This window comes from Ranitomeya imitator, chromosome 4 (genome assembly GCF_032444005.1).
Source record: "Ranitomeya imitator isolate aRanImi1 chromosome 4, aRanImi1.pri, whole genome shotgun sequence".
Classification (NCBI taxonomy): domain Eukaryota; kingdom Metazoa; phylum Chordata; class Amphibia; order Anura; family Dendrobatidae; genus Ranitomeya; species Ranitomeya imitator.
This window is the reverse complement of record NC_091285.1, coordinates 80,191,056-80,204,519: the sequence shown is the minus strand read 5'-3', so window position 1 is coordinate 80,204,519 and position 13,464 is coordinate 80,191,056. Positions and strand designations below refer to the sequence as shown.

Below are 13,464 nucleotides of genomic sequence, written 5' to 3'. Positions count from 1 at the left end.
GTTATTTATTAATGGTTTGCTGTGATATGACCATCTGGATTAAAGGGATAATCATACAAAGTTTGAAAATTGCTAATTTTTAACATCTCAAATTTTTGATATTTTTCATAAACAAAACATAACCTAAATTTACCATTATCATAAAGTATAATGTGACATGAAAAAAGTCTCAAAATCACTGGGATTTGTTGAAGCGTTCCAGAGTCATTACCACATAAAGTGACACTGGTCAGATTTCAAAAATTTGGCTCAGTCACTAAGGGGTTAATTGATCCAGAGATGACCACTAAAAATAAGATTATTCAGAATAAAATGTCAGCAATTTAAGCTCTGATGCCATGAGACCCTTTATTTTATTCTTCTAATGGCGGAGGGCTATCATTCTTTCAGCACCTTCATTTGGTAGCTGCCCACTCACTATACCTGAAAGTATGGATGCCGGCATAGACCCTTCAACAAAAGGACTTCCAGAGCTTTCATGCAGATACCGTGTGCACCGTGAGGGAAGACAGTGGGCAAATATTCCTGCAACAACCCAGGTAAATTGCCCACACTGCAGAGAGTGTGTGGAGAATTCTGCAGCTCTGGCATCCAAAAAATAAATAAATAAATAAATAAATACCACTCTGGTGGTGCTCTTATTGGTCTGTAGATGGCAGCAGTGGGGCATAGCTTTTTTTATTTTATTTCGGCTTCTTTCACACTAGCGTCGGGCCCGGCCCGTCGCAGTGCGTCGGGCCGAGGTTACCGACGCTAGCGTTGCCTCCGCCGCACAACGGGTGCAGCGGATGCTGCTTTTCAGCGCATCCACTGCCCCATTGTGAGGTGCGGGGAGGTGGGGGAGGAGTTCCGGCCACGCATGCGCGGTCGGAAAAGACGGTCCGTCGGCTGCAAAAAAATGTTACATGGAACGTTTTTTGCGGCCGACGGTCGGCCGAAACACGGCGCAACCGTCGCGCGACGGTTGCGACGTGTGGCAATCCGTCGCAATGCGTCGCGTAATGTTAGTCAATGGAGAAAAAACGCATCCTGCAAACACTTTTGCAGGATGCGTTTTTTTCTGCAAAACAACGCATTGTGACGGATTGCAGTTAACGCTAGTGTGAAAGTAGCCTAACTTTTCAGAGGGCCTGGATGATACCACCGTTCTGGGCAGTACTCAGCAGAATCCAGAGTGGAAGACTTACTTTCCTATTGAATTCGACTTGTGGGTCAATTGCAGATGTTCCCCACTGTAACATTTGATACATTTTCATCCAATACTGTGCTACTGCTTGGGTTTGTTCACACTGAACTTTTGCAGTTTTCCAAGTAGCATTTCGCAGTTCCTGTAAGCTCACTCACATGCTGCTTAATTACTTCCTTTGTTTTCTGGTTTAATCTGCAGGATGTAAATTTTCAGCTCTCACCCAAATACATAAAAACTGCACTTCAACGCAGGCTAGATGTGATTTATGCTGTATTATTCTGGCCAAGGGACTGCATTTTAGTGCAAATCCACTGGAAACAAGTGTGAACTGACCACGATACACTATAGATCTACCTTCGTGGAAAACCAAGGTGAAAGCTCAGCAGTGTAATGCTACGTGTGAACAAACTTAGGACGTGACCTGTCCTGCAGAGAGAAATATAGAAAAATGCCACATAAATGATAATGCATCACATATGTGCTGCTGGGTAAAAAAGTACACTTTAAAAGTTTATTAGGTTCCTGGAGCCCATATACAGTTCCATTACCGTGTCTTTGCTTTTTCTCATGTATAAGTTGAAGGAACAAATTAAGCTTCACATTAATAATTACTTTGTTCACAAGTTTATTATGAAAAAAAAAAGAAAAAAAACATTGCTGCCTTGGATTGCAATGGTAACAGAAATATCTGTCAAAACTAACCTAAAACAATGAAGAGTGACAAAATAATGCAGATGGGAAGAAAAACAAGACTGTGGGCATGGGTGGACATATAAAAAAAGTTAAATTAGATTGTTTTCCCTGAAAATAAACATTTCTGAAGTCACAGAAGAGGCAATGAAGGCCTTGGTACTTATTCTTTAAAAGGTCCTTATATCCCTTCACACTGACGGAGGAAGCCCCCCAAAGGCTGCAGACCCCCAGAAAGAAAGGGTTTCCCAGACTGTCTATCCTTACCTACAATCATGCCGAGTAAAGCTATTGCTAAATGGAGAGTTAAAATTGGATTCACGAAGTGTTAATGATTATATCATAATTTTGTCGCAATCTCAGAAAGCAAAAAGGGAACTACAAGTAGTGCTATGCCAGAAAACTGGGATTGGTTTTCCTTGACAGACATGTCACTTCAGCATGCAATGAAAGGGTCTTTTCTAATGTGGTCACGGGCTGTTGAGATGAGAGGCTTTGCTTTTGTATATGGCACATCTTTTGGTCCATTTGAGAACGGTACGTGTGTGACAAATGCTCCCTGACTGAAGTTACTGCTCCTCTTCTCGGCTCCCAGGTCAAAATCCTGCTTGTGGCAATACTGTACAAGTGTAAAATTCCATTTAAAGGAAGTAGTCTGGGGTGCGGCGAGTCACGTGTGGTTCTCCTCTACGAGGTGCTGGGTCAAACTGCAAGCTGGAGGGAAAAAAAAATACGTCAAGATTACCAGTTTAACCAATAATTATATCCAAGGTCTCACACTGTTATGGCCAGCCATACAAAGTACAAAGCCACACTCCACAGTGCAGTGGAGTCAGCAAGAAACCTCCGACTCTTCAGTTTCCCCCACTCCACAGCACAGCCTCACTACTGAGCATGTACATAAAGTGCAGCACTGATCACTACTGAGCATGTACATAAAGTGCAGCACAGATTCATCTCAGCTCAAGTAGATTCTTTAATCAGGAATAGAACAGACATTTAAAGGACAATTCATAACTTTCCCAAATTCTAATGAAAACATTTACAGCACAGTCTGCATTGAACTACTGAACCCGATTATTATAGGAGTTGGTCCATTTTATACCAACTCCACGGCCCTGCTTAGCAAGATGCTAGTCACAATGGCCACAAAACACATTCCTCACTAGAGATCAGCAAAATAGATCAACAGGCTTCTAGTCAGGCAGCAACATCTATGGTCCATGACCACAAGACCAGAGCTCTTTGAACTGTGTCTTCCTCTAGGAACTCCTGATTACTTGGCCACTGGGTAATCACCTTGTAATGAAAGGTGGTGCTGGGGATACCACAGGTAGGACAAGTGTTGCAGTGGTCTGGATTACTCACATGGCCAGAGTTTTGTAGATCAATTTGCTTAACTATTACTTATCCACAAGTTAAAAGTTTAATGTATCATAGCTCAGGGTTTAACCCAGTGGTCCCCAACTCCAGGCCTCGAGGGCCGCCAACAGTGCAGGTTTTCAGGATTTCTTTAGTATTGCATCGGTGGTAATGTGATCATCTGCACAGGTGATGATTCCAACCCCTGTGGAATACTAGGGAAATCCTGAAAACCTGCACTGTTGGCGGCCCTCGAGGCCTGGAGTTGGGGACCACTGGTTTAACCAATCGGAACAGGGATCTTTTGTCCCATTTGGATAAAAAAGGAATGGTCAGCATGCACACTAGTACCTGACATTTATGACAGATCGTCAAATACATACCGTAGTGGCAGTGTGCATGTGTCTCAAAGTCACCCTCTCCCTAAAATATATGCTTGCATCCTGACACGTTAAAAACCACCAACTTGACAAAGCAAAGTCTGCTCCATATTATAGCACATATAAAAAGGCATTATAGGATGCTTTCTGTAGGTTGTCGTACTTACAATGAATATTTCAGAGTGTCATCAAGTTCCATTATTGCAGCCTGGTTACCACAGCGGTAACAATAATTTGGAGCACTAAAAATAGTCACTACATTCCGGTCATGGCACCAGTTGTATCCCTGAAATCAGAGGACAAATTGTTAGAGCATGTTATGCCCACATGTAAAATAACTGGGAATAAGGTAAAGGGCACAAACTAGTCTAGAATTCTCGGATAAGGCATTAAGCCATTTTACCTCCATCACCAACTGATGGGCTCTAGAAACCAAGGTAAGGCCATTGGCATGGTTGAACGTTTCAGAGATGTCTTGTCCAAATGTGTATCCAGCACCTCTAGGAGAAATACCCCAGCCACCACGGTCATCTGGATCTGACCATAGCAAGTCACACATTGGGCCCTGAAAGAGCAAAAGGGAAAAAGTCAAACTACAATGCAGCAGTCTCATACAAGTGAGCAGACCGACACTGCAGATTTACAGACACTGACATTTAGAAGTGTCAATGTGTGTCCCCTCGAGGAGGGCATCCAATGGTAAGTAGCTGTGAATCACTGAAAAGTGATAAAATATGGATAGTGGCATTTAAGGGGTTAAGGTACTTAGCCGTTGAACCCCGTCTGACTTGACTACAGTACATAGATGCCATAAGGCACTTAACTCTAACACGGAGGATGTATGTATGTATGTATGTATGTATGTATGTATGTATGTATGTATGTATGTATGTATGTATGTATGTATATATTAATTTGTATAAGGATCACTTCCGTCTGTCTGTGTCACGGTTATTCATTCGCTGATTGGTCTCAGCAGCTGCCTGTCATGGCTGCCACGACCAATCAGCGACGGGCACAGTCCGATTAGTCCCTCCCCTACTCACTGCCTGGCGCCCACTCCATAATCCCCTCCACTCACACAGGGTTAATGGCAGCGGTAATGGGCCGCTGTGTAACGCACTCCGTTACCGCTGCTATTAACACTGTGGGTCCCCAACTATTTACTATTGATGCTGCCTGTTGCTCCTTTGCAAGCGGCAGCTTCCGGTACCAGGGCTGGTGTGCGACAAGGACCTGCCGTGACATCACGGTCATGTGACCGTAACGTCATCACAGGTTCTGCTCATACCAGCCCTGGGACCGGAAGCTGCCGCTTGCAAAGGAGCGGTCCCGGGAGCGACGCGGGAAAGGCGGCTGATGGTGAGTATAGCAGGACTTCAACGGGCCTTTGAAAGGTGAGTATATGTTTATTTTTTATTTTAGGGCAATATACTACGTGGCTGGGCAATATACTACGTGGACGGGCAATATACTACGTGGACATGCATATTCTAGAATACTCGATGCGTTAGAATCGGGCCACCATCTAGTTAAGGAATAATCTTGTAAAGACATACCTCATGTGGGACTTCCTGCAGACGATCAAGTGCGCGGATGTGATCCAGTGTGTCTATTGAAGGCGACAATCCACCGTGTAAACAGAAGATCTGTGGATGAAGGACAGTTACAGCACATGATTTCTGGTCACCTCAGTTTAGGAATGATACTTTATAGTACTTAACTCATTACATGGCCAGCTATCAGCAGGGTTTAAGATGCAACAGCTCGGGCCAGCGAGCCGATGCTCAAACTGCACCAAGCAGCAGTAGCTGAGGATTATTAACCAGCCTCTAATAAACGGTGACAAACAGGAAGGCACAACAGGAGCGCTCCTACTGCACCGTCCTGGACAGCCAACATTTACAACACTGGAATGGGAGATGAAGACACCCGAAATACACAAGACACTGAAGTGATATTTAACATACCAAAGGGATGTGCGAATTCCAGGAAAAAGTGCACCTGACACATACCAAAACAAAGTGTCATCCCTTACACCGCACCCTTCCCAAAGTCATAAGTACTGCTATAATGGCACGCAACAGCGATCTTTATAAAAGTCTCCCTGAACTACACAGAACTATTGTATTGGCTACAAGCCACACCAGCTTAAAGGGGTTGTCTGAGAATTGTATACTGATGACCTAGCCCTTAGCCATTATGGGGTGTGGGGGTCTGAGCCTCAGCAGCAGAAATACTGTGTACGGAGCCAGAACAGCACAACTGTACACTAGTTGCCACTCTCGATACTGCAGCTCACATCACATTCACTTCAATAGGACCTGAGCTACAGAACAGAGTGGCTACTAGAGTGTACAGAGCCTTAGCCTAAGTGCACACGTTGCAGAATTGCCGTGGAAATTTCCGCGGCAATTCTGCGCCTCCTGCCGCGGGTATATCGCATGCGGAATTGGCATGCATATTCCCGCAGAAAACTAGCGTTTTGCAAGCATAATTAGCTTGCAGAATGCTAGCGTTTTCCAAGCGATCTGTAGCATCGCTTGGAAAACTGGTTGACAGGTTGGTCACTTGTCAAACAGTGTTTGACAAGTGCGACCAACTTTTTACTATTGATGCAGCCTATGCCGCATCAATAGTAAAAGATAGAATGTTAAAAATTAATAAAAAATGGTTATACCCACCTACCGCAAACAGCCGATCTCAGCGGCTTCCGTTCCTATAGATGGTGTGTGTGCAGGACCTTCGATGACGTGACCGCGACATCATCGCAGGTCCTTCACACACACCATCTAAAGGAACGGAAGTGGCCGCGTGCAGCACTGAGGGGCAGGAAGACTCCGGTGGCCATCGAAGGTCAGTATATCACAATTTTTTTATTTTAATTCTTTAACAATTATATGGTGCCCAGTCCGTGGAGGAGAGCCTCCTCTCCTCCACCCTGGGTACCAACCACACATGATCTGCTTACTTCCCACATGGTGGGCATAGCCCCATGCGGGAAGTAAGCAGATCAATGCATTCCTAGGTGTGCGGAATCCCCGCGATTCCGCAAATTTAATGAACATGCACAAAAAATGCAGATTGCATTCTATTACATAGGATGCTTAATATGAGCTTTTTATGCGGTTTTATAGCATTTTTATAGTGAAAAACCGCGAAAAATCTGCTACGTGTGCACACAGCCTTACTGTTCTGGCTCCCTAAATAGTGTACATCCTGAGCATAGAGTGGACTGCAAAAATGATAGGTCATCAATATGCAAGTCCCTTGACTCAATCTAGATTACAACTACTGACTGCTGAACACTAGTATGCCAACATGAAGTAGCCCACAGACCGATGCAGAGATTAATGCCAGCATCAGTAGCAGTTCAGAAGGGGCAGATAGTCCAACAACCCTCAAATACAGCACAGGAAGGGACGTTTGCTGACTACTAGAGTAGACCCTTCAGATGCATGTCCAAATCGCTAATGATCCATGTTCCTAGGCATCAGAACATTTTTCATGATCATGAGCTCTAGGTACACCGCTTGCCTTCTCACAGCCATGGCCCCAACCGTGTCATGTTTCATAGGCTCTAAAATGGATATGATTCATCCACTGTAAGCCTCCCTCAGTGACACAATGAATCTGTGGGATTTATAGCAGGACAGTATACTAGTCCAATTACCGTAGTATGCAACTAACAGGGCAAAACTATACCTAGAACAAATTTCAGCTGGCAATTTTTATTAGGACCTGACCACAGAAAGGGACTGTCTGGACTCCATAAGCCCAGAACACCAGAGGTTTGCAGCAAAAGCAGCACAGTACCTAATATATGGGGATCTGACTAGGATAGCCATAACACCATATAGTACACGAAGTGGCTGCCTGCGGTGGTGAGCAATGCATCTTGAACAGGAGTAGGCACAAACCCTCAAACGGGACATCATGCTTACACTTGGACATGAAACCTATAGAAAAAACTTTCAGTGGCTGTAAGAAGCATTCCCACACCTGGCTATGCGAGGTAGCCCCTCAGAATCTTACCTGGCCATCTACTAAGGCAGTTAGCGGAAGGTAATCAAACAGATCGGTGAAGTATTTCCAGACGTTTGCATTTCCATATTTTCTTAAACATTCATCATAAAACCCATATACTTGTGTGATCTGCCTGCTTTCGTGATTTCCTCTTAGAATAGTGATACGTTCACGATACCGAACCTGGGAAAAAACATTGCAAATTGTTACAAAAGTAACCTGTGATCTTCCCCAATTCCTTACAAGCCCAGCATGTTGCCAGAACATGTAGAAAACATGGGGTCACAATTCTTAACCATTGATTGCCTGGTGTGATGACAGCACAAAGCACAATCTACTCATACCTTTAGTGCAACAAGTAGCGTTACAGTCTCGACCGAGTAGTAGCCTCTATCTACATAGTCTCCCATGAATAAATAGTTTGTATCTGGCGATTTGCCACCAATTCTGAACAACTCCATGAGGTCGTGAAACTGTCCGTGAACATCTCCGCATACAGTTACCGGGCATCGTACTTCTTGGACGTTTGATTCTTTCGTCAAAATTTCTTTTGCCTGCAAAAAACAAACCGATTAATGGAACAGAAATTATGGATGATAATAAGTCACAGTTCTGAGATGGGAGGGTGTAGTGACCAGTGACAGACCGCCATTACAATGTAGTCACTCCTTATACATGTCTAATGGCCCTATACACAGGTTGATGGGATCAGCTGACCGCCCAACTGGATGTAACTTTCCAACTCTCCTCTGACTAAAGTGTCTGGAGGAGTATATGCTCCTTGGAGTTTCAGTGGCAGACCTAAGATTCCACTAATCTCTACACTCAACAAAACAGGAGAGCAGTCAGCCAAAAGCTTTTAAGGCTATGTGCACACGATGCAGATTTAGTGCGCCTCCGCAGCGTTTTTTTGCGCACAGAAACGCTGCAGATCCGCAAAGTGATTTACAGTACAATGTAAATAAATAGGAAAAAAATGCTGTGCTAATGGTGCGGATATTTCAGCATGGAAAATGCTGTGGATCAAAAGAAGTAGCACGTCACTTTTGTGCAGATCTGCAGCGTTTCTGCACCCTTCCATTGTAGAAATCTCATGATACCAGAACCAGGCAACATATTTGACACAGAAGGGAAGTTGAAGCACTAAGTAGTGCAGAAAAAAACCCCACCAGGGCAAAGGGCCAACTCCATAGAGACTATAGGAAAGGAATAGACGACTGAGGGGCCAAGAGGATCCACCAGCTAAGACTTAGACTTGAGGGGTCTTAGCTGGTGGATCCTCTTTGTGTTCCCTGCCCTGCTGTCCGGTACCGGTAAGCGCTGCATCCTATTATCGTTGACTGTACACGGTGGGGTGATTGTACTTACTGGCATTGTGCCATACCTACCTTTGGGAGCGCTTTTAAGGTACCGTCACACTAGACGATATCGCTAGCGATCCGTGACGTTGCAGCGTCCTCGCTAGCGATATCGTCCAGTGTGACAGGCAGCAGCGATCAGGCCCCTGCTGTGCTGTCGCTGGTCGGGGAAGAAAGTCCAGAACTTTATTTGGTCGCTGGACTTCCCGCAGACATCGCTGAATCGGCGTGTGACACCGATTCAGCGATGTCTTCACTGGTAACCAGGGTAAACATCGGGTAACTAAGCGCAGGGCCGCGCTTAGTAACCCTATGTTTACCCTGGTTACCATCCTAAAAGTAAAAAAAAAAAAAAAACACTACATACTTACCTTCCGCTGTCTGTCCTCCAGCGCTGTGCTCTGCACTCCTCCTGCACTGGCTGTGAGCGTCGGTCAGCCGGAAAGCAGAGCGGTGACGTCACCGCTCTGCTTTCCGGCCGCTGTGCTCACACAGACAGTACAGGAGGAGAGCAGAGCACAGCGCTGGAGGACAGACAGCGGTAGGTAAGTATGTAGTGTTTGTTTTTTTCTACTTTTAGGATGGTAACCAGGGTAAACATCGGGTTACTAAGCGCGGCCCTGCGCTTAGTTACCCAATGTTTACCCTGGTTACCGGCATCGTTGGTCGCTGGAGAGCCATCTGTGTGACAGCTCTTCAGCGACCAAACAGCGACGCTGCAGCGATCCGGATCGTTGTCGGTATCGCTGCAGCGTCGCTAAGTGTGACGGTACCTTTACTCTACAACTCGGTACACTGGCTGCATTGGCAGCTTACACCAGGGGATACCCGCTTTTTTATCATCCTTGAGCACCTTATCTAATATTGTACGCTGTATACTGCATGCACTTTATGCTTTATTAAATCTATTTAATAAAATATCACTTTTCTAATGACCTATATGCTCCGTTTGTACTCCTTTCCCATTGTAGAAATCTGCAGGGATAAAAAAAAAAAACACATGAAATCCGCAGCAAAACCCCACAAAATCTGCATAAAAAAAAGCGTCAAATCTGCACCTGCATTTTCTGCCAGCAGATGCAGATTTTGTGCAGAAAATTCTGCACCCCAATCCGCAGCGTGTGCATATAGCCTTAATGTGTACGATGACTTTAGATGGAGAATAGTCCCAGCCTGCCCCAGTCCCAGCCAACAAAAAAACAAAACACATGAACAGCATCCAACGTCCCGACCATTAGATAACTGCTCCTAAGAAATCGCGGTCACCTTTTCCTCTTCAGTCCCACCAGCCCCTTGGGGACAGCCTCTGGCCAAATACCAAGGAACTTACACATCTGTATGAAGCCATTAATTAGGAAACATGTTTCTCTAAAGGAACAGAAGACATGATGTCCCCCCCCCCCCCCCTACAGTGGCGCTGCATGGAAAGGAAACTGATAACAGATTGATGGATGTCCACAAGTCACAACAAGTCTGGGGGTGACAGCCACTGGACAGGATAAACCCCCTCCCCCCCCCAATTTATGACACTAGGTTAGATTTACACAATGGGGCTGTACCACATGGCATCACCACAAACTGGTGGAGGCCGTACTACAAATTTTGGAAACTTAGGCTTCATAGTAGCTATGGGAACACCAAGGATCATCTGCTTAGGTAACGAAGCGGCCAGTTCCCAATATCAGACAGCAGGACACAAAAAGGAGATATCTGCCCTAGACACATGGGGACAACCAAAGCCAGCAGAGGTACTAGGGCTTCCGCTTTCAAAGTCATTCTGCAATCGGTGCAACTGCTGTTACACAGCTTAAAGGGTTAATTTCATCTCCTGAAATCCATGGCATAACTGCAGGATATAAAATGTGAGTGGTACAGGACCCATCCTCAGAGTGGCGCTATCTCATGGATTAGAGCGCTGGACACACAAGTGGCTTTGTGCCATCTGAGAGTTCAGACCATTTCTGAGAAAGCACAAGCTGCTAGTGGGACATCTGACATGTCACAGGCCATGCATGACCGTGCTGAGGTTACATAGACTCCGTGATGGGACATTAGGGTGCAACCCACATCACCCCATACAGATCCTCCACCCCGAGACACCGTCCATACAGCAGTGAGGTCACAACAGCTCTGACTTACGCATCCTAATCCCCATCTACACAGACCCCAGAGGGCCCTGCACAAACCCAGAGATGCCAGAATACATTGTCCCAGCACGAGCACCCGTCCTCAGCAATGAGCAATATGTGCCCATATAGTGGGATACGTCACTGCCACCCTGCATAATGTGGGACCCCAATATAGTAGTATCTGCAAATCCCACAGGTGTAAGACAACAAACCGACCCACAGGCTAATCAATGATGAACATGAAGATTGGGTACACGAGGTTAGGACGGGCTACCAATATACCGACCAAAACTGGCAGATCAGAAATTAATAAAGTATAACGTGGGATTGGTACTGGGTTACCCATCATCTCCCAGCTGTGCCACACCATTGCAGTTAGCTGGTGCACATGGGCAGGGCATGAGGCCCAAACCTGACGAATGCCTGTGCACAGAAGGAATAGCATACTGCATGACTGTCTAGAAGGAACATTATAACTACTAGCAAAGCTACGATGGAGATCCACCATCTACCAGAGTGATGGGCACCCTACATCCCCGCACACGAGCTGCCGCACCACACAGCACCAGGCCCGTCACATTGTACAAAGGAGGCCGTGAGCCGCCGCACCACACAGCACCAGGCCCGTCACATCGTACAAAGGAGGCCGTGAGCCGCCGCACCACACAGCACCAGGCCATTATGCTATTCCCATTTCATGTATCGCACATTCCCTTGCTCTAGCACAGATTAATTTTGAGTGCAGCCATTAATCTATTTGCTATATGACTTTTTTGGTTATGCACCAGTTCAGATTAGATTGCTGTTCAGTCAGTTTTTCTATATCTTCTAAGCACCAGGCCAGTCACATCTTACAGAGGAGGCGATGAGCCGCAGCACCACATCGTACAGAGGAGGCCGTGAGAAGCCGCACCACACAGCACCAGGCCCGTCACATCGTACAGAGAAGGCCACGAGCCGCAGCACCACAAAACACACGGCAAAATGCTTTACACATCTACTGAACCTGGTGCCCCTCGCCAGCACACACACCGTACAGCCGCCGCACCACACAGCACCAGGCCCGTCACACCAAACACCCTGCCTCCCCTCGCCAGCACACACACCGAACACCCTGCCTCCCCTCGCCAGCACACACACCGGACACCCTGCCTCCCCTCGCCAGCACACACACCGGACACCCTGCCTCCCCTCGCCAGCACACACTGGACACCCTGCCTCCCCTCGCCAGCACACACTGGACACCCTGCCTCCCCTCGCCAGCACACACTGGACACCCTGCCTCCCCTCGCCAGCACACACTGGACACCCTGCCTCCCCTCGCCAGCACACACTGGACACCCTGCCTCCCCTCGCCAGCACACACTGGACACCCTGCCTCCCCTCCCCAGCACACACTGGACACCCTGCCTCCCCTCGCCAGCACACTATCCAGCCTCCTCTCCTCACGGCAGTGTACGCATTCCTGCGGAGGGGGCGGGAGGAGCAGTCGCCGCCATCTTAGGAGCTGAGCGGACGCCATGAGATGTCAGCGCCGCCGCTCCAGTCCGCAGGACAGCACCGGGCAACGTGCCGCCGTCAGCCCGCCGGTGATAGGTGCCCGGCCCGCGCTGGCCACACCTGCAGCATTACTCCGGCGGCGTCTGCCACGACCTCCCGCTCTCCCCGAGGCCTGATCATGCCGGGACCTGTAGACCCCGGGACAAGCAGTCCCATGTCAGAGCCGCCGCCGGGACTCACCTTCTCACACAGCGTCTTCACCTGGCTCTCCGACAGCTGCTTACATTCATTCAGCTGCTCGATCCATTGATCCAGCTCCTTGGTGAACGCCTTCTCGTCCATGCTGAGGGGAAGCCGGGCTGTGGCCGCAGGGCCGGGGAATGGACCACAGAGGCTGCTGTTAGAGGAGGTCTAATCTAACCGGAGCCAGCAGCAGCCAGAAGACGCGATCTCACAGCCGTGTGACGGCCCCGCCGAGGAGATCAATCCGGGGATCAGAGCGACCCGACACCCAATCAGATCCCAGTCTCCGCAGAGAATGCAGCTTCTCCTCGGAGCGCCGGCTCGTCACCTCCCAGCCTGTCCTGCTCCGCGTAATGGCCGCCGTGACGTCATGTACCCCTCCTTTATCGCTATCACCTCCTCCCAGAGCTTGGGCTCAGCTCCCGCTCCAAACGCCATTTCCGGTGCTCGAAGCCCCGCCCACCGGCTTTTATTTATTGAGGGCCAGCACGTTCTAAGGGTGTGCGCGTTGACGTCAGCGCGTACAGTGAGGGTGGAGTGGCTCCGGCCTTTTCCAATAGTCAGTGCTGCTATGTGCGCCGCGGTGT

The 13,464-nt window shown here is 47.7% G+C and overlaps 1 protein-coding gene across 1 annotated transcript; it reads right to left on the bottom strand.

The window, feature by feature from the left end:
• Positions 1 to 1,797: 1,797 nt before the first annotated feature.
• PPP2CA (protein phosphatase 2 catalytic subunit alpha) lies at positions 1,798 to 13,236 on the bottom strand. The gene is made up of 7 exons (XM_069763843.1): positions 12,875 to 13,236; positions 7,992 to 8,201; positions 7,657 to 7,830; positions 5,181 to 5,270; positions 4,025 to 4,186; positions 3,789 to 3,907; positions 1,798 to 2,593 (listed from the first exon to the last, which is right to left on the bottom strand). Exons 1-7 carry the CDS (start codon positions 12,974 to 12,976, stop codon positions 2,521 to 2,523), a joined length of 930 nt encoding a protein of 309 aa, XP_069619944.1. The 5' UTR covers positions 12,977 to 13,236; the 3' UTR covers positions 1,798 to 2,520.
• Positions 13,237 to 13,464: the final 228 nt, after the last annotated feature.

Coding starts and splice junctions, on each gene's coding strand:
- PPP2CA (XM_069763843.1), bottom strand. CDS start 12,976: ATGGACGAGAAGGCGTTCACCAAGGAGCTGGATCAATGGATCGAGCAG. Junction 5,271..7,656: donor CTGCCTTAGTAGATGGCCAG/GTAAGATTCTGA, acceptor CTTCATCCACAG/ATCTTCTGTTTACACGGTGG. Junction 4,187..5,180: donor TGCAGGAAGTCCCACATGAG/GTATGTCTTTAC, acceptor TTGCTCTTTCAG/GGCCCAATGTGTGACTTGCT.